Source organism: Sphaeramia orbicularis, chromosome 19 (genome assembly GCF_902148855.1).
Source record: "Sphaeramia orbicularis chromosome 19, fSphaOr1.1, whole genome shotgun sequence".
Classification (NCBI taxonomy): Eukaryota; Metazoa; Chordata; class Actinopteri; order Kurtiformes; family Apogonidae; genus Sphaeramia; species Sphaeramia orbicularis.
Window position 1 is genome coordinate 9463938 of NC_043975.1, and position 22144 is coordinate 9486081.

Below are 22144 nucleotides of genomic sequence, written 5' to 3' on the forward strand. Positions count from 1 at the left end.
TTTTGGATATTTTCCACAACACAACATTTGCTTTTTACTGTCTTAAATATAATACTACCTCAAAGCAAAGCTCCCAACAGACATGGCTGGGAGGTGTTTGATGAGTGAAAATGGCCTTTGTTAAAATTCTGTGTAAAATCTGAGGAGTTATCTGTGGAATTCTGTGGATGCAGATTCAATGTGGGCCTCCTGATCAGAAAAGTGCCAAATTCTAGCTAAGAAAACATAAATAAATTTGCCAGTATCCCGTCCAGCAAGGCCCTTACTAAGCACCAAGTGTGCCTTTTTGGCACACTTGTGGAATAATGTCAAAAAATTTTCATACAGTTTGTTTTTAATTCTTTTACACTTTTTTTTCTATTTCATCAGCTTGAGCCGTAAATAAAAATACCAAATACTCAATAACTGTCACATTTTTTAACCCTTTAAATGCCGTGTTTGTAATGTAAACAAACCCTTTTTTTTTGATGTAAAAAAAACACAAAAAAATAATTTTTTCAATATACTGCATAAAAAGGGGATCACATATTATTTGATTTTTTCATCCTGGCATATGTCAATGATTAACTCCAACATTGGTTAATTTGCATTATTATTTTTGGCGCTAGGTCAAATGTTGAAAAATACTAGCATCTGTCACCAAGTGTGCGTAAAATGCACACCTATAAATCAAACTATTAAATATTATACATTGATTTATATTTCTGCTCTAATTTGATTTTATTTTTGTAAATCAAGGTCAGCCCTAATCATACATATCAAATGGAAGAAATAGTGCGTTTTAGGCACACTTGGGAGACAGATGCTAGTCTTGTAATTTTCTTTTGTTTAAAAAGTGCACATTTTAGTTGGTGGCCAGAATTTTAAAGATCATGCACAAATGAACAACTTTTGAATTCTAACCTTATTTAAATTGTGAAAACTAATATGAAGTTTTTTAAAACGAAGTGCAAAGTGTGCCTAAAAGGCGCACCTGGATACCGGAAAAAGTTAAGTTGTATGTTCTTTTGGGTTGGGGCGTCTGATCTATACTGTAGCTAACCACCAGGGGGCGATCAAAAGGATTTGGAGAGCTTTTGGAGAGCTTTCCTTTCATCCTTCTTCATATACTTTATATGACTATCATTTTTTTTGTACAGTTAGGGGAGTTTTTCTGTCAAGTTTTGGTCAGGTTTGTTTCCTGTGCTACAAACAGTATGAAAGCTGTCACCTGCAAATACAGAACAGACAGACATACAACCGTTCACCATCCTTTTTGCAACATAAGAATATATATCATATTAATGTTAAAACAGAATGGATACATCAGACTGAGCGCTACCCTAGTTTTTAAATAATGAGGCTATGAACTGGCTGTTCTTCTTGGGTGAGCACATCTGCCTCTCCAGGTGGACGTAAAATCTGCTTACTGTCCTCACAACAAGTTCACTGCACTGATCTGCTGTTCTGGGCACTCGGTATGCAAGCACAGTGGTATTCCTGTGCAAGGGATTTGCCCTTGTCTCAAATGACTCTTTTTTTGGCTCGTCAGACCAAATTCAAGCAGACGTGGACAGGAACAACCAATATTTGTCCTCTTCCTCATCGACTATAAATCAGCTTCACGTTTTCCTGACGTTTGCCAGGCCGATCCTTCGCATTCCCCAGGACGCCGTCACTCCGCCGTCGGGATGCTGTTTCCCTGGTTCTCAAGCCCACGGCCCGATGCATTTAAGGAGCTACGCTTCAGCAGCCTGTTGATAATGTCAGTGCATGTCTTCTTGTACTGGTGTCGGAGCAGAGAGTACACAAAGGGGTCGCAGGCAGCCTTGCTGTAAGCTAAGCACTTGGAGACAATTCCCCAGTGAGGGTTGATAGGCACCGCTGGAAATAACTCCACGATCCTGCAGGCAAGCATAAAGAGGGAGCAGTGAGAGGGGGCAGAGGAAACAGCGGAAAGGCAAATCAACTTGCTGGAAAAAAAAAAAAAAAAAAAAGGCATGCATAGCCTAAGTATATCACGCAAAAATAGGACTGGATTTGTAAGACATTGGGTACGGTTACATGATCCCAGATAGCAAATATTTTGACAGTATTATGGCATACATTTGGCATTTTTGGCTTTCTTTTGGCATTTTGAAAACCTTTAGGCTTAACTGTGGTATGATTAAGGTTATCCATAAGAGATATGGAGGCACCAGCAATATATGGTTGAGTTACGGTTAACCAAAAGACTGGGTAAAGAGTGGGATCAAGTATAGGGATGGTATGGCATGTTTATGGCAAGTCAGAAGATTGACTAAAGAGCGGCAACATCCTATTCCATATACGGATGTTTTTTGGTTGTGTTTTGGCATATTTCTGTAAATCCAAAACACTCCGCAAAGAGTGGAAATTTCTACCCAGAAGAAAACCCCACTTCATTTTAAAAGCATGATCAACACAAATTTTGGGTGAATTTTGGCCTCCTTTTGGCCTCTCTTTGGGTCAGTTTTGGCTACTTTTTGGCTGGATTATGGGGATTTGGGGCTTTTCTGGGACAATTATGGCTATATTGTGGAAGTCCGCAATTAGTTTTGGGTGAATTTTGGCTTCCTTCTGGTTTGATTTTGGCTTGCCTATTTTGGGCCATACATCCACCCAGAACTTTGCCAAAATGGCATGTCAGTTTTGGGCCAGATTTAAGCTATAAGGATTTTGCTATCTGGGATGTTTTTTAAGTCCGATTCATTTTTCCAGAAGAAATTAATCCGGAAGTAAAGTACTTTCTCTTCTGTTTACATGGAAATGTTAAACCCGAATAACAGTTTACATGAGAAACGTTTATTCAGTTCTCACAGCCCTTCTGTTAGCTTAGCTTAGCATAGTCACTGCATTTCCATGGTCACATGTAGCCAGTTTTTTTAATGGTGATTTGTTGTCTTTTGTAAGTGATTTTCTGAAATCTGATTCTCCCTAATTATTTCTTTAGATCTGTGACTTACTGCACTCATACAATCTTGGGACTGTTGTGTTGACGGAAGTTGGAAAATCTTTTTGTTGGAAGGGATGCATGCGCTAAATTAGCTTTGCTTTACTGTTTTAGCTTTGCATTAGTTTTTATTTCCCAAGATTTTCTCACTGCAGTAAGTCACATGACCATGATTTGAGCCTCAATTTGTGATCATATTGACCCCACCGGACTAAAGGAATGATTAGGGAGGACTGAATTTCACAAAATCACTCATAAAATACAACAATCACTATAAAAGCCTGGCTACGTCTGACCATAGGAATGAAGCGATTATGCTAAGCTAAGCTAACGGAAGAGCTGTGAGAACAAGTCAGTCGGTGCACTGCAGTGCAAACTGATTAGCCCACTTATCGAACTCATTAGTGCATGACAAACGAATAAATAAAAAACAAGTGGTGAACTGTTCCTTCAGGGTTTTCCAGGCTGGTAGATCCCATCAGAATAGCCCACTGGAACGGTTTGGGAAGACTAGACTGCAGTACATATTCTTCCACCAGCGCAGAATGTGTGCGTCATCGTGACATCAAGACAACGTCATCAAGACAACGAGCATGTGCAGAATGGAAGGAATAAAGTCCAAATGGAATAAAGAGTTTACATGTCCCAGGAAGAATTTAGACCAGATTCAAAAGTGGATTAAACCAGTGACTTTAATTGGGTTTAAATTTAATCCCAACTTTTCTTTTTCAAGTGGAATAAGGTGTTTACATGGGCATCTGAAATAGGATCTAACCTTTTTTTTCATTTCATTTATTAAGATCCCCATTAGCAACTGAATCATCAGTTGCTATTCTTCCTGGGGTCTCCTCTACATTGCATTACAATTTTAATTATTTTACATTAATCTTACACCATTCATGCCCACACACACAAACAGCCCAATGCAATTAAAATAAATAAACAAAATAAGTACTATACATTCGTACTCCTTCACCAAACAATAGCTGTCTGATACAAATCATAAGACATCTTTCAAAATTAGCAATACTCATTGCACATTCATGCCTGCTATGTAAATAAAAAAAAGTTTTAATTTCTTTCGAAAACATTTTCTATTATTTTCCAACAACAAAAACTCTGGCAATCCATTCCATGCACCCATGGCCTGATAAAAAACAGTTCTCTGTAACTGATTTGTTCTGCTTAAAGGCAGAGCACACCGTGTTTCAGTGGTTTGTCTTGTACGATAATTATGTTGATCAGCAAAAAATGACAGTTTTCTGTGAATAATTTCTGGAGTTTGTGTTGCTATAATATTACGAATAAATGATAATAAAGAATATGTCAATCTAGATTTTATAGTTAACCATGTCAAACTGTTGTGCATTGTGGTTCTATTAGTTCTGTAAGGGCAACCCAAAACCATTCAAGTGGCTTTGTTCTGTGCAACTTGCAATTTGTGTAAATTATTTTCATTAGTATTTGACCAAACAACTGAGGCAAAATCCATTTAAGATAAGACTAATGGTTGAACTAATAGCTCGGTCAACCATTGGGGAATAAATTTCTTTCAGTGTCTAATTATTCCTATACTCCGACCCTTTTTTTGCAATATATTATTTATTTGACCATTCCACGACAATGTGCCATCCACAATTACACCCAATAAATTAGCTTCATCTACCTGTTGAATCAAGTTTTCTCCCACAGTAAAGTGCAACGTTAGTGACATCTTAAGAAAATATCTTGATCCAACAACCATACATTTTGTTTTGCCTGCATTAATAAGTAATTTATTGTCTGTAATCCATTGTGTAACTAACCTTTAATCAGTTTAAACCAGGAATAAAAGTGTAATAAATGTGAATAAATGTCCATTTTTACCAGTTCTTATGCAAAGACCACTTCTTTTTTTTTTTCTGTACAAAGCAGCATTGAAGAGCTTTAGTTATGGTTCACCCCAAATATAAAATGTGGGTAGCTGTCAAGTCAAAGTACATGAACTGTTCCCTTGTCTTCTCTCATGATGTGGATTTACAGTACGAAGCTGCTTTTCATCTGCAGTTCTCATTTCTCATTTGCACCTAATTGCATGTCATAAAAGAAAAAGTCAGACACACCAAGAGAAATAAAAAAAAAGTGTTTAAGCAGCAAGGAGTCCTAGTAACAAGCCAATTAACTTGGATTATTACTGTATTTAAAAGAGAAACCCTGAAGCTTGGCAAAGACTGGATACTTGGGTTATTATACTGGTTTTTTTTTTTAAACCTAACCTCCCACTGCACATTGTGGTTAGTCTTCTTTTCTTTGTCAGTGTTTGAATAAAACAACCGGTCATGATGAATAAATAGAACCACAGACATGAGGCCACATCTTCAAACGCACTGATTAAAACAGTAAAAGTATTCAAGGATATATAAACAAGTCGACTCTGAACCAGAACACCCACCAAAGAAAATGCTAATTTATGCTAATTTTCCATCAGTCGGTTTATTACGAGTCATTCCGTCAAGATAAGAAGTAGGTGCAGTAGTAGTCGTAGTCGCATTTTCCAACAGGCTGAAACAATTATCGGCAGTTATCGAGCTCGTCTCTGATGTTTGTTTCATCATTTATTAACCCTTTCATGCATGAATTATGACAACCTTAGTCAAGATTTTTTTTCTTCATCTTTTTTTTTTTTTATTCCTCCTTAGGCATGAAAAAAAATCGTTTTTTTTTTTTGTTTGTTTGTTTTTAATGAAGTTACAAAAATGTCCATGCGTTTAATTTTTGAAGAAAATAAACATGTGTTTAAAACCCAATATCATAAAGTCAGATAAAAACAATTAAATAAAAGATTTTAATCCTACTAATCTGATGTTTTCTCAGATTTTAACATATTCTACTGCTAGTTATTACTCACTTCATGGAGATAATATGAAAAAAAAAAATAATAATAATAATACTTTTTGTCTAACAAATAACAATTGATTTACACTAAAATATGTTAGCGCAGATCAGGTTTATCAAGAACAGCAAAGTTATAGTAATGGTATGAATTGCAGTTTATGGGATGATGCATAAGCGTCCACTGTGTTGGCTGATATGAACTAAAACACAGGTGTCAAACATGTGGCCCAGGGGCCAAAACTGGCCTGCCAAAGGGTCCGATGCGGCCCGTGGGGTGAATTTGTGAAATGCAAAATTTACACTTAAGTTATAAACGATCAATGATGTTAAAATCATTTTAGGTCAATTCAATCTAAAGTGGGTCAGACCAGTAAAATACTATCATAAGAACCTATAAATAAAGAAAATTGCAAATTTCTCTTTGTTTTAGTGCACTGGTGTCAAACATGCGGCCCGGGTGCCAAAACCGGCTCGCCAAAGGGTCCAATCCAGCCCCTGGGATGAATTTGTGAAATGCAAAAGTTACCCTGAAAATATTAAAAATCAAGGATATTAAAATAATTTTAGGTAAATTCAATCTCAAATGGGTCAGACCAGTAAAATACATCATAAGAACCTATAAATAAAGAAAACTGCTAATTTTTCTGTTTCAGTTTTAAAAAAAAAAAAAAAAAGTTAAAATTACACAAAAATGTCTGCATTTACAGACTAGCCTTTTACAAAAAATGGGAATAATCTGAAATGTCTTAACAGTACTCTAATGTTACCAATATTCTGCTTGTTACTAGATTCACTGTGATCTGTAAGTTATAATGCACATGTATAAATTATAAACTAAGGCATAGTATTGTTAAAATTGCACTTATTGTTTTAAAGAATTTGCGGGTTGTTCATATTTGATCATGTTATGTTCAAGTACTGTTTGTAGATGTAAACATTTTCATAATGGAATTTGACTTTTTTACCCTCAAAACAGAAAAAAATTTGGCGTTGACATTATTTATAAGTTGTTATCTTATTATTTAAATTATTTTACTAGTTTGGCCCACTTTAATATTAGGCTGTATGTGGCCCCTGAATTGAAATGAGTTTGACATCCCTGTTTTAGTGTAAAAAAGGTAAAATTACACAAATATTTACATTTACAGACTAACCTTTTACCAAAAAAATGTGAACAACCTGAAATGTCTTAAGAGAAGTATATGAAATATTACCAACATTTGCCTTTTACTAAATGTTTTGTGTATTTGTAGACCCACTGTGGTCTGTAGCTGTGATGTATATGTGTAAATGATAAACTACGGTTGGTAATATTATTAAAATTGCACTTATTTTTCTTAAGAATTTTCAGGGTGTTCATATTTGTTTGTGCTGTGTTCGAGTACAGTTTGTAATGTAACCATTTCATTACGGAATTTGACTTTTTCACTCAAAAATATAGAAAAAAACTTTGGAGTTGATATTATTTATAAGTTCTTATCCTATTATTTATATTATTTTACAGGGTCCCGGCCCACTTTATATCATATTAGTCTGTTTGTGGCCCTGAACTAAAATGAGTTTGCACACCGCCTGAACTAAAACAGCTAAACCCAAGAATAACAAGAGAACAGCTGTAGAATAACTGTCCACTGTAGTGACCACTATGCATGAAAGGGCTAGTCAATAATTGCATTTAAGGCCGTTTTTCCTTCAGATATGGTGTCATTTCTTTACCGTTTCCCATCGAACACTGCATTCATATTTGTTTCTCGCATTACTTGCACAGTTGAACACACATTTAATCACATTTAGCTTAAACACTTTGCAATTTTTAGATATTTTTCATACTTTCCGTGCTTCCATTCATTCATTTTCTGAACTGCTTAATCTTCAACAGGATCACAGTGGTTGCTGAAGCCTTTCCTAGCCTCACGGCTAAAGGTTGGGATGTTTACCGGTTCATCACAGGCTGACATATACGGATGAACTCCATCCAATTATTATTTTTTTATGCAAATGGTTATGTGCATAAAAAAAAAACTGCTGCACGGAGACCCACTGGTTACCTCTCATATGCATGGAGTTGCATCACCAGCCTATTTTCATCTCGGCGGCCACATCGGCTGCCTGTGTCAAGTTGCCGCAGAGCAGAGCATCATTAGAAAACAGACTGACGCCTATTTTAACATGAGGTAAGTGTTGTCTGGGAAATAGGCAGTGAAAAGCACTGTTGAATAATATAGTAGAGCTGACATCAAATCAGCAGTGTTTTACACTATAGGTTTTATTACAGATTCAAAGCCTACACAATATATGAATGTCACATATCCTCCTGAGACGCTGTAAGTAACATTTTTTGCCATTTTTCATTAAAATAATCGCCTTTATAGAGGAATGCACATACTGTCTATTCCCCCCTGGGCCATGCCCCTCTAAGTCAGAACGAGTGGCAAAAACAAACCGGCTCAACATGGTGGAGTATAGCAGTAACTACAGTGAGACCGGGAAAAATGTGGAATATAACATGAAATTAAAGACAATTGGACTGGACATGGATCCATACAAGCTACCAAACAACAAGTGGTCTACAAACATTGATAGGTGGTCGGAATCACGTATCCTGATATTATATGAACCTGATTTCAACGCCGGGAAAATGCACGATGAAAAGCCTGAAAGCATCCAAAAGACAGAGTTATTGACATCCTCGTCATCATTAATTAGAGGATTACAGCTGGTGAGTGCTTTCAATTCAACATACTATTGTTTTTGAGGTTTCTGTCAGTGCAGACGTATTTTCTTGGCGTGCTCACAGTTCACTACTGATTTACTGGAGTTGAACCCTTAGTATTGACCCAAGTGAGTGGATGATCTACTGTACTGTGGATATTAAGTAGAGTTAACATCAAATACTTGTATACAACCACAGCTACAACAGCTTTGTGCTAGAGTACCCCCGTATGTGGAAAACTAGGTAGCCTCAGTTTAAGCTAGTTTACAAATCATGTAGAGCACAAGGTTCATAATCACACAATTGAAGACAAAACGTTTCAGTTATGAAATATAGAACTAAATGACAGATGCTAACATTAGAGCTTTACTAAGAAGTAACATTAGCCAAAACGATATGTAATTTAAGGTATGATTTACGCAAGAATACAGCATAAATTAACGTTACCTGACACGAATCCAGGTTTCGTTGCCTGATTCCAGTTATTTCTACGAATTGCCACGATCCATCGCTTCTTCTGTCTTTGGCTTAGGTTGCCGCTAAAACGATAGTCCCGAGTGCTTTTTAAACCTATTGTGCAATCAATGGCACAACAGCTCTTCCCCATTTTTTAGATTGTTCTAAAGTTTTCGCAGTATTCAAGCCAAAGCCGCTACTCGTCTCCCTCTTTCTGCCACTCAGCGGGCGTAACTGCGGTGACTTCCGCTAGCGGTGATGTCACGTGCGTACCCTCTATTGGAAACAGCATGATGCAACAGTTTTTCAGATGCGTTTTTAATTTTTTGTATATAGTATTGTAAAACACGCAGCAAACAGTAAATCTCAAAAACCACAATTAATTTCGGTTAATGAACTACTGCCCCAGTTTCTTTTTCTTTAAACCACCGCGTACTGTAAATCTCCGGTTATCTGGACGAAAAGCTGCGTTTTCTCAAGATTTTTTGATCAGTGGTTGCTCTGGACTACTCCATTTAAACTGCTACCAGAGGGGGGTCACGTAATTTAAATTAACTCAATGGTTAAGTTTTGGATGGAAGGACCAAACCAGGAGAAATGAAGGAATTCACCAAAAGAAGGGTTGAGGTTTTAAAAAGTTCAAACAAAAGCTTGATTTATTGCTTCAGGCAAAAATAGAAAAAAGTTACAAAAAAGAAAGAAGTCAGTTATCAGTCTCGCATCAAACACACTATTCATCTCTGACCTTTGTCTCTGACAATGAAAATCTTCTTCATTACATTTTAGAATTAATGAATGAAATCTTTATTTCGAACATGTAGACAATAAAATACAAACAAAACTCAACCAGCAAAATATAAATACTGGTACATAAATGATTGATAAGCAAACAAACCACACACACAAAAAAAAAACAAATAATATAATAATAATAATAATAATAATAATAATAATAATAATAATAATAATAATAATAATAATAATAATAATAATAATAATAATAACAACAACAACAACAACAATAATAATAATAATATAAAGAAAACAAAGGAAATTGAATTATACATGTTCGAAAAGGAGTAAGAAGAAGTAAAAACTTATATACTCCTACCCCCAATTACTATTCCTTATGATCACTATATAGCGATTATTATTTTGCATGAATAATAATAATAATAATAATAATAATAATAATAATAGCAATAATAATATTTTGTTGTATTCATTTTTATTTTATTTTATAGTCTTCAGTCACTTCTTTGAAGACTTCCCATCATTTAGTTATTCCCATATTTGGTTACATAAAGTTAACACATATGATTGGCTTGACAGTTGTTGCTGGGTTAAAACACGTCACAGCTTACGTCATTAACTCCACGTAAGCTAATTCTAAGAAAAACCACATTTGAAAGTTCATCCGAGTTAATCACACCTTGGTTTGACATTTGCACCAACAATTTAGCTTCCACTGCATATTTTAACCACAAAGAGTTTCTGTAAGTACGTCTAGTTCTAACATGTATTGATAGAAATAGTGGATCTGAAGTTATTAAACATTATAGATCAGTCGATGCTTTTGGACACTGGTGGATATTTGGGTCTTTATGGGTTAAGAAATCCCATAAATCATGAGACAATTGCAATACTTCACTACTCTTATTAGCTAAATCTAGGATGACATAGATCACATTGACAGGATATCAATGCGAAGCTCAGTATACAATGTAGGACAGGCAGTAGCAGTGAGGCTAATACCACGCTGAGGTGATGTAGGCAGTGTTTCCCAGGTGTTAGAGTCTGCATTATTTCCAGCCACTTCAAACAAACACCCTCCAGTGTATCATGTACCATCTATGGCAGTGGAAATACTAATATGCTCATGTTCAGCAGGTGTTATGTTTCAGTTTGTCATGTAGGCATGCTAATATTCAATAAGTGCTATTCATAAAGTACCAGTGATAATGATGATGATGGAAGTGTCATTAACTCTGAAATCAAGCTTTCAGATAGATAAAATTAACCCCTAAGGACCCAGTGTGACTTTTGTATCAGTTCCCAAATTAATTTTTCTCTCTATTTAGCCTTTCCTAAATGATTTATCACCATTTATTATAATATTATCCTCTTAATTTAGCAATTTTTCCAGTGAAAATCATCTATTTTCCTGTGTTTAATTTACTAATCATGTAGATGTTCGTAAAAGCTCAGAGTAAAGTCAAAGGTAATTATATCAAAACAGCAAAAAAAGGAAGAAAAAAGTGACTTTTTCAGTAAAATATGGGTGCTTCTATGAAACTGGCCCTAAAACAGGACATGGGGCTAAAAATTTAAATCAGATGTAGACTAATGTTATGAGGCAAGTTTGGAAGCACTTTGGGTCTATTTTAAAAAATAAATACTTACTGAGATAAAAGAGAAACTATTTTAAAGATAAAACACATTTTTATATTATATTTTATACAAAAATCTGCATGTAACATGGTCAAAAGGACACGAAAATTACAAGTTACTATTTTTTTGAATATCTTTTATTCTCTCACAGGTACATTTTGGAAATTGAACTAATTATATAAGGCAGAGTGTTTCACAAAAATGACTGCTGTTGCAAAATCATTTGTGATTTATATACGTTTAACTGGGCAAGTTCTGCATGTAACGCCAGTGGACACGATGGGTTACACATGAAACCTGGAATGAGACTGTGATTCCTAAAAAACCCACGTCTAGATTAGAAAAACCACTAGGATCATCAAATTTAACGCAGTGTCTTTAGTTATAGCAGAATATAAGACCATTTACAGCAAGGTTTTCAAAATCAAATGCATTGAAACCTAGGTAGTTTTTCATGTCCTATTTTTGGCTCCAATATTTTATCAAAAATTCATTAATTATGGGATGGCTTAGAGTAAAAGTATAATTTTTTTTTGCATTTATCTGAGGTCATCATTAGGTACATCCTGGGGGGAAATATGTCTAATTTTACCTTTTATTATTGGGTCTAAAAAGCTGGAAAAGTGTCAGATACCAAAATGTACCTGGTTTCATAAAAGCACCCATTCAGCATTAACTGAACATAAACCCAGTGTTCCCATCCACTGTCATTCATTCAACTCCATGGGTTTTACTGGTGAATCAATGTTGTAGAAGATGATGGTGTTTCCACGATAACTACAGAGCCTCTTAACGTACAAATGGGTCATATCTGATGACCATGACAAGATGACAAACTGTATTTTACACCAATTATTTGCATGTATTGATAGGATTAGTGGATCGACAGGTATTAAACAATTTAGATCAATAGATGGTTTTGGTTGACGGTGGATGTTTAGGTCTTTTGTGGGTTAAGAGAGTAAAATAATGCAGTGAACCCAGTCATTTAAAGCATTTGGGTCATTCCATATGAAATCAACCGATTTTAAGAAAATTTCCCACCTGACCCTCTCAGATTTTTCTAAATTTTTACATACTTATAGAACATTGTATATGATGGGAAAATCCAAAATTTCAAGGCTTAATTGTAAATAGTTCCAAAGTTATGACCATTTGAAGCAGGTAGGGGGTACACTAAAATTGCGACCAGAATTAAGGCTTGAAATTTTCGGCTATTTTCAGGTTTCTATAACTTCTGAACAACAAGAGCTAGAGGTCTGAAATTTTCAGAATCATTTCACAGGAATCCATATTTAATTACCTCCGCCAAGGAGGTTATGTTTTTGCCAGGGTCTGTCTGTCTGTCTGTCTGTCTGTCTGTCCGTTAGTGTGCAACATAACTCAAAAAGTTATGGACAGATTTTGATGAAATTTTCAGGGTTTGTTGGAAATGGGATAAGGAAGAAATGATTAAATTTTGGTGGTGATCGGGGGTGGGGGGGCCCACGGGGGGGGGGGGGGGGGGGGCACTGATCAGCCTTGGCGGAGGTCTGCGCTCTCCGAGTGCTTCTAGTTTGAACATTTAACATAGAAGGATTTATAGAAGCAAGTTGTGCTTGGTGTCAAAATTTAGGGCAATTCCTGTACTTTCACATGGTGTCTTTTATTTTGTGACACTACCTATCCCACATGCTGATATTGACCTTTGAATCTGATGTTCGGACAGATATTTTTGATTTTCAGCTGTTCATATATCATACATAACATAACATAGGACCTTCATTTTACACAGATCCATTCCATAAGTAGCCAAGATATAGCACATAAAATTTCTAATGAATATGATGATTAGTTTTTGTGTAATGAGTGGCCAAAAGTAGCATTTTAGAAGTTTGCGATGGATAAAATCTCAACTTTGTCATTCTCTGTAACATCAAATTATAAATTTTAAGTAATATTTTCATATCCCTTAGGACTATAGATTCCTGTGAAATGATTCTGAAAATTTCAGACCTCTAGCTCTTGTTGTTCAGAAGTTATAGAAGCCTGAAAATAGCCGAAAATTTCAAGTCTTCATTTTGGTCGCAATTTTAGGGTACCCCCTACCTACTTCAAATGGTCATAACTTTGGAACTATTTACAATTAAGCCTTGAAATTTTGGATTTTCCCATCATATATAATGTTCTATAAGTATGTAAAAATTCAGAAAAATCTGAGAGGGTCAGGTGGGGACCACTTGATGAAATGATATGGAATGACCCATTTATAAGCAGAAACTTATAAAACACACAGAGTTTTCTTATTTAAAATAATGTCAAGAAATGTTTAACTTAGGGAGCGTTAAGAAATCAATATGAGGTGGAATAACCCTGATTTTCCATCACAGCTTTAATGTGTCTTGGCATGCTCTGCACCAGTCTTTCACATTACTGCTGGCTGCTTTCTGACACTCCTGGAGCAAAAAATACAAGCATCTCAGCTTTGATTGATGGTTAGTGATCATCCATCTTCTTTTCAACAGGGTCAGGTCTGGACATTTGGACTGGGCTCTTCATTTTTTTTTTCCCAGAGCTTTATTGATCTAGACCACAGGTGTCAAACATGCGGCCCGGGGGTCAAATCCGGCCCACCAAAGGATCCTAATCTGGCGCCTTTTAGTTCAGGTCAAAGGTTATAATAGTTTTGGATTTTTCATTGTAGTTTAGTTTTATTAGTTTTGACTTTTTTTTTCTCTAATTCAGTTAGTTTTAATTCGTTTTTAGAGCAGGTTTGCTAGTTTTTATTAGTTTAAATTTTTTTTCTAATGCTTATTTTTAGTTTAGTTTTAGTATTAATTTTAGTTTTGGTCGTATCTTTTATCTTCTTTGCCGTCATATTCAAATAAATCCCAGACAGGACTCTGCTGCTTCTCCCAACTTTATTCTCCATGTTTCCAGGTAGAGTGGGGGACCAGAAGACGACTGGAAACCACAAGTGATGAACTGTGAAGTGTCATATGAATGGTGCCGCTAGCTAAAATTGCTAGAGCAAAATAAATCGCTTTCGTATCAATCCGACATTGACAAAGACAAAAACGAAGGGAATTTTATCCATAATTTTTTTTATACGTTTTAGTTAGTTTATAAGGACACAATACAGTTTCAGTTGGTTATCGTTTTTTCTTTAATTATACTTTTTATTTATTTCAGTTAACGAAAATGTTTTTTCAATTCTAGTTTTCGTCATTTCTTGCATTTTCATTAACGATAATAACCTAGGTTCAGGTTCCACATTCAGACCAATTTAATCTCAAGTGGGCAGACCAGTAAAATACTATCACAATACTATAAATAATGACAACTCCAAGTTTTTCTTTGTAAATGTAAATATTTTCATGTATTTACACTAAAACAAAGTATAATTTTGTGAAAAATATGAATAACCTGAGCAAATATGTACAACCTGAAATGTCTTTAGAGAAGTATGTACAATTTTGATTAACAAAATTCTGCCTGTTGTTAAATGTTGTGTATTTGTAGATCCACTGTGATCTGTAAGATATAATATACATGTGTAAAGGATCAACTGAAACAGAATATTGTTAAAATGACACTTATTTTTTCAGTTTGTTCATGTTATTTACATCTTTTGAAAGAATAGTTTGTAGATGTAAACCTTTTCATAATATAAATTTACTTTTTTGCTCTAAAACAGAAAAAAGTTGGAGTTGACATTATTTATATATTATTATGTTATTATTTACTGGCAGATCTAATTTGGCTGAATGTGGCCCCTAAACTAAAATGAATTTGATACCCCTGATCTAGACCAAAGTGGGCTAACCATAATGTTACATGGCAAAAAAGGGAAGAATATTGACCAACAGAGGCCTAGAGAGATGTGGATAGTACAATTTGCCTTAGTCAGATGGGTAATTTATGAGCTGTCACATCCTTTCTCACATTAAATGTCAAATGAGACAATCATTATCAAGCCAATTTTAGAATTAGCCACAGGAGACACATTTCTACATAATTCACCTGATATCGCAGCTCGACAGCCATGTTTTAGTAGCAGTCTGAAACAAATACTGACAGTGACGAATACATCTTAATCTTACACACCCTGGAGTTATACTTTTTTCTACATCTAGGTGTTTTATTTTGGCAATAACTTTGTTCCTAATGACTTTATCTAATTGTTTTCTGGTTCTACTTTTAATTGCTGCTTTGCACAACAATGCACGTGTGCTCTGGAGGATCCCAGTCAAAAGACTTCTGTTCTAAATCATGGAAATATTTCAGTTCTTATCTTCTTCAAAAAAAAGTGTTTAGGCTAAATTCATAAGGAACAGACTGTGCCCATTAATTACGCAGTGTTTGCACCTATACACAAAGGTTTTTACTCAAAGTTTTTCACCTGAATGTAATTTGCTTTTGTTTTGTACTGGAGTGTTTCTGTGTATTTCAGCCACTGGTGGATCCGTAATGAAAATAAAAAAATAAATAGACTGTATGTCTTTAACCCTGGAAAGCCCGAACCATTATACTAGTAGGCCAGGTTTCTTTAAAAAAAAAAAAAAAAACTACTACTACTACTACTACTACTACTACTACTAATAATAATAATAATAATAATAATAATAATAATAATAATAATAATAATAATAATAATTATAATAATTATAATAATAATAATAATAATACAGGATGTGTGCAGAGCTACCATGTAGAATATGAGAATTTGCATCCCCATGATTAGCATTATAGTGTCTAGCAGCAAAACTTTTGCTGAAATTCATACCAAATTTGGTTTATAAAGTGCCAGTGACCCAGAATAGATGTCAATACATTTTGGGAAAAGTGGGTCGAAGGTAACATTTTTTATGAATTTTTTAAAAATCTTTTTACCCCATTTACTTATAATGGGTGAAATTTCAAATGTCTGTAGCAGCAACACTATTGGTTCACCTCATATCAAATTTGGTTTATAGATTGCCAGTGACCCAGAATAGATCTCACTATATTTTGGGAAAAATAGATCAAAGTTTAATTTTTTTAATGAATTTTTAATATCTTTTTTTTCCCCCATTTACTTATAATGGGCAAAATTTCAAATGTCTGTAGTAACAAAACTATTAGTTGAATTCATGCCAAATTTGGTTTATAGATTGCCAGTGACCCAGAATAGATGTCATTACATTTTGGGAAAAGTAGGTCAAAATAAAAAAATTTTATGAATTTTTAAACTGTTCGAATTTACTTTGAATGTGCAAAATATGTGTGAGGGGTGGGGTTTGTTGTGCCTGGCACCACTTGTTAAATATAAAGTGGGTAGTTTTTGGCAGCAAAACTACTAATGCACACCAAGTGACAACAGACATCCCATCTTCACAACCATTAAATGCATCACTGTGACTCTTAGTATCTCGTATTTTTTCGCTCTGCGTCTCTTGCTAATGTTCTACATTTAAAATAGGTATTATCTAATGAGACATCAGATGAGTTTTTATCCATAAATTATTGCCTCCTCTCATCAGCTTCGCTAATGTCAGTCATAAAGACGACACTATACCAAAGGTAGTGTTAAATTTTATGACGCCGCATCGGCATTACCTCTATGCGGTTCCATAAAGGGTATGAAAAAGAAGCTGATCCTCTACTGTTGCACTCTGTATGATTACTCTGTCCACAATCAGCCTCTGTCAGCACATTAACACCGGCCTCACTGTACATGGGCCAGTAGCCATCACTGGCATTTGCCCACACAGTCCACAGCAGCAGAGTGAACAGGAGGTCAAGTCAGCCGTCACACACCACACCACAGCACAACACAACACAGCACATGGCTTTTACGCTTGACAACAGACAAGCATCAGAAGGCTGCACTGGGGGCTTTTAGTGGAATATATTCACATAGTAATTAGTAAACTGTCATATCCAGAGCGAATGGTGGTTAATGTAAATTACTGCTGTGGTTATTAATTACTGACAGTTTATTTATGACCAATTGTTTGTTGTCCAAGTAGATGGAAAGCTTAATATCATAATAACTTTCAGAGGTGGATTTTAATACTATCCTAATTAGGGATGGGAATCGAGAACCGGATCCCAGTAGCTCCTTGGAATCGTTTGCCTGCCTGCTTAACGATTCTGCTTATCGATTCCGCCTTGTAGAAGCCAATAATGTAATAACAGCCAATAACGTAATAACAGCCAATAACATAATAAATTTGACATTTTTACAATGTAATAGGCCAATAACGTAATATCTGGCCAACTACATAATAAAAGTCCTGAACCGATAACGTAATAACTTTTGGCCAATAACGTTATAACTTATTGGCTGGTTATTACATTATTGGCCTGGTAAAAAAAAAACAAAATTCTTTGCAAATGTAATAACTGAGCCAATAACGTAATAAGTTATAATGTTATTGGCCAAAAGCTATTACGTTATTGGTTCAGGACTTTTATGACATTATTGGCCAGATATTACATTATTGGCCTATTACATCTTAAAAATGGCAAATTTATTACGTTATCGGCCGTTATTACGTTATCGGTTGTTATTATATTATTGGCTTTCACATGCCTTCCTTGCGCATGTGCAATGACGTCACAAGTATGCTGCATTGCTTTGGTCAGAACGTAGCCAACATAGTATTGAGGCAGAAACGGTCTAAAAAGACGACACCAGGTCCACTGGAACACTGTCAAAGCTTCCATTTTTTCAAACGGGTGGAATCCCTCCAATCTGCTCAAAAATTTGTCCACGGCATGTGAATCATTTACAGGAATGTTACGTATTTGATGCGCTACTTAGCGGCGCTTGTGAATGTAGCGGCAGAGTGAACACCAGGCCGTCATCCGGGCCCAGTTCCCGTTCCGGTGTGGGCAGCAAACGTTGTACCCCCTCAAATACAATTTTCCAAAGGTAGGGGAAAGGAAATGAGGTGCACAACAATGAGAGACGGGCCGAGTCGAATCAGTTCCACGTAGTAGAAATGCAGCAATAGAGGAATTAGTAAAGTGTCTTTAGTTTCACTTTCACTTTACGTGCCCTCCCAAACCAGGCCCAGCGTCATCTGTTATTTGTACATACTGTTTATGTTCTATTTTCTGTGCAGAGATGGAAATATAAAAGACAGTTAATGCAAATGTAACGGAGTTAATGTATATAGTCTAGGATTCCACTTGCCATCGCACACTGTTCTGTTGTGTTAATTACAATTTTATTTTGGGGACACTGAACACCACACCCCTGCAAACTAGGGTCGTGCACCCCAGGGAGATAACAGTAGTTTTGCTATGCTTTCTTCCTGGTGAGTACACGCATGTTAGTCCTGTCATTATTTTACTTTTTTTTTTTTTTTTTTTTTTAATGTCATATTTGAATGATTGTTATGTACCGTTGTGTTTGTGTAATGATTGGCTCCCTGTTGGTTGAGTATGCTTTTTTTAATGGCAATGTTCTTTATGTATGTTAATGGTCTAATTGTGGTGTTAGCTAACTGTGATTTTTTTTTTTTAATTTTTAGCTTCACAGTATGAGAACAGACTCCATGTTTTTCGTGAGACTTATATTATTTTTTGTCTGCCAGAATAAACTGCCAAGAAAGAGAGAGGATCATGTTTTGGCAAATTATTCTCAACGCACACGTACAGCCGCTACACAAACACACCCGTTTGTACTTTTTTTATTCCCTCACCCAATGAGAATCAATAAGAGAATCAATAAGGAATCGGATCAATAAGCAAAATCGATAATGGAATCGTAATCGCTAAATTCTTATTGATTCCCATCCCTAATCCTAATGTAGAGCTGCACAATATATCATTTGAGCATAGTCATCGCAATATATGTGTGCACAATAGTCACATCGCAAGTCCTGCAATGAAGGAGGCAAATGAACTCAACGTGTTCTCATCTAATTTCAGCCTGGGTACCTGACACACACTGCACGCAACAATCCACCAATCACAATCATTCATAATCAGTTTGCCAAAGCAGACCACGCCCCCGCACATGGAGTCGCTGGTAACAACATTGAAAAATGAGCAACGAACAAGAGAAAAACCACTGAAAATGAAGACTTGGTGCCAAAAAAAAAGCAACATCAGTTATCTGGAATTATTTCAGCTACAAGAAGGATGATATTAAAATACGTGTTGTGTGTCGACAGTGCCTTAATGCACCTGTATTTTTCTGTCTGGAATTTTCTGTCAATGATTTAATGGTTTAGGTCACTTATTATGAACTGCCGAGGAACTATTCTGTTTAAATGTTGTGCTAATGTCATCTTAAGGTAAAAAATTATGTGACAACTTTATTGTTCAACCTCATCTTGGAATGAAATGAATCAGTATTTGCCAGTTGTATTTTCACTTCAAACCCATGATGATGTCATTGGCTGTATATTTTAATGACACTGATGACTTACTTTAACAGTATTATTACTACTAGCAGCAATTCCAAATGGTTTAACTCGTGCATTATCACTGTAAACTGTCAACATTTTCAACCCCAAATCCCAAAATTCCAAGGCATTATATTGTTAAACTATTCAGATGTCTTTATCATCTCAGAAGGGTGTCATATCAAACCCACTAAACAAAGTCTGACACACCTCATAATGAAGCCTTCATTAAAAAGCCAAAACAATTTTGACAAAGCCTCCATGCTTTGGGGGTTTAATATGTGGGTCAGTCATAATTGTTACATAATCATATCACAGCAGTTATTGTGCATGATTGTGATAATCCCCTCTATTCACCTGGATGAAAATATCAGAAAATGACAAATTCCACGTCATTTTCCACTGTTTGAGTTGAATTATGTCATTTCACTGAATCACATTCACCTCAAGACACTGGATTTTTCAGTAATAAACTTTGTATAGTTAGCATTAATGTTAAATCCATGCAGTTATGGGTAACAAAGCCTGAAAACAAATGTTCATTGGTGTCCCAGAGTTCAGTGCTTGTTGGGCTTATGTGAAACAGGAAAATGAACAGGAAAAGACTTTTTTATGATGATTAATCGTCGACTAAAACGTTCATTGTTGTGGTAGCTAAGCTCATATCATCATGATGAGTTCATTTTGTGCTCCTGCTCAAGTATTTCTCGTATTTTTACTCACAATTACTGAAACAGTGTTGGAGGAAACACGTTACAAAAGTAATGCATTACAGTAACGGATTCCTTTTTGCTATAATGCAGTTGCATAAGGCATTACTAATCAATTTTCAGTAATATTTTACTTGGTACATGTTCAATAGCACTTGCGTTTTTCCCCATAATTAACGTCTAAAATGACAAAAAAAAAAAAAAAAAAAAAAAAAAAGCAAGACCATGACACCTTAATCCAGTGGTTCCCAACCTTTTTTGGCTCATGATCCATTTTATCATCACAAATTTGTGGCAACCCCAGATATTCAAAACAGAGACTTTTTTTTTTCTAAAACTAAAATAGTTTGCTATACTATGCTGCAAATAAAGGTTAATTTTAGATGACATTTAGTCTATATAATGTATATTATTATGGACGGAGGCAGAAAAGCCAGGTGTAGATTACTGCACAAAGAGAGAATTTGATTTTCCATGGTCAGGATATGTACAGTCAGTTCAACTTGGATTTACAAGGCTGACAATTAATACTGAACAAACAAGAACTGAAACTATGAATTATGAAAGAGCTGCAGCATCTGAAACTGACCACAATGAGCATTTGACAGATAAACAGCACCACAGTGCTTCAGTTTCAGCTTCACAGTTTGTCATGTCTTTTACGTATTGTGACTGTCTCTGTCAACTCACCATATATTTTTTTATTAGTAAGGGTTTTTTTTGTTTGTTTGTTTGTTTTTTTTGTCAATTACTAGAAGTTTCAGGCGACCCCATATGAATTCCAGGTAACCCTACATGGGGTCCCAACCCCAAGGTTGAAAAACACTGCCTTATCCTTCATCCTACCAGCTGGGGTCCAACTAGACCCCAGGACATGATTTTTATATGTCTCTGCTGTATTATTTATTGAATGATCACTTTGTGCTAGGAGTTTGTCTGTCTGTATGTCCATGTTCGATTGCTTATATTAGTTCCAAAAACAATCTGACATAATGGGTACTGTATTCAACTTGTGATCAGGGTCCAAATGGACCCCAGTTGAAAAGCATTTTTTCTTTGTCCATAATGAGCATCTAAAATATAACTTTATTATTTGTTTCAGTAAGTGATGGCTAATAGAAATAGAAAAGCAAGGTACACTGCTGCACAAGCCCTTCGGTCTATTTTAGAGGCAGAGGACAGCTCTGAGGCTGAAGGTTCCGAGACATCCAACTGTTAAAAATCAGGGTGATTTGATCATTTGTATCACCCTCATTCTTACACAATTAGTTATCGTAATGGTGTTTTATGATACAAACTGTTTTTCTTACGTAATAAAAACATTCTGAAATGAAATGACGTTTCCTGTCTGTTACTAAGATGTGATATCGCCATATATCACAGTGGGGTCCACATGGACCCCGATTGGTCGGATTAGGATATGAAATATGTTGGTAGGATGAAGGTTAAATCATCTTTTTGTGTTAAATATAGCTAAACTTTGAAGCTTTTCTACCTCGACCCCACATTGGCTACATTGCAACCCAAAACAATGTAGTATATGTGTGATGTCATCACACATGTGCAACAAAGGCAGAATCGATAAACAGAATCGCTAAGCAGGCAAGCAAACAATTTCAAGGAATTGAGCTACTGGGAACCGGTTCTCAAAAAGAACCGATTCTTGATT

The 22144-nt window shown here is 35.5% G+C and overlaps 1 protein-coding gene across 1 annotated transcript in view; it reads right to left on the reverse strand.

Annotated features, from left to right (window-relative positions):
* Window positions 1–1003: 1003 nt before the first annotated feature.
* LOC115410844 (G-protein coupled receptor 26) overlaps window positions 1004–22144 on the reverse strand; it is a 28797-nt gene continuing 7656 nt past the window's right edge. The window contains exon 3 of the mRNA XM_030122691.1: window positions 1004–1883. Within this exon, the coding sequence (XP_029978551.1) occupies window positions 1655–1883 (229 nt within the window). The 3' untranslated portion in view covers window positions 1004–1654. The remainder of the gene's footprint in view (window positions 1884–22144) is intronic.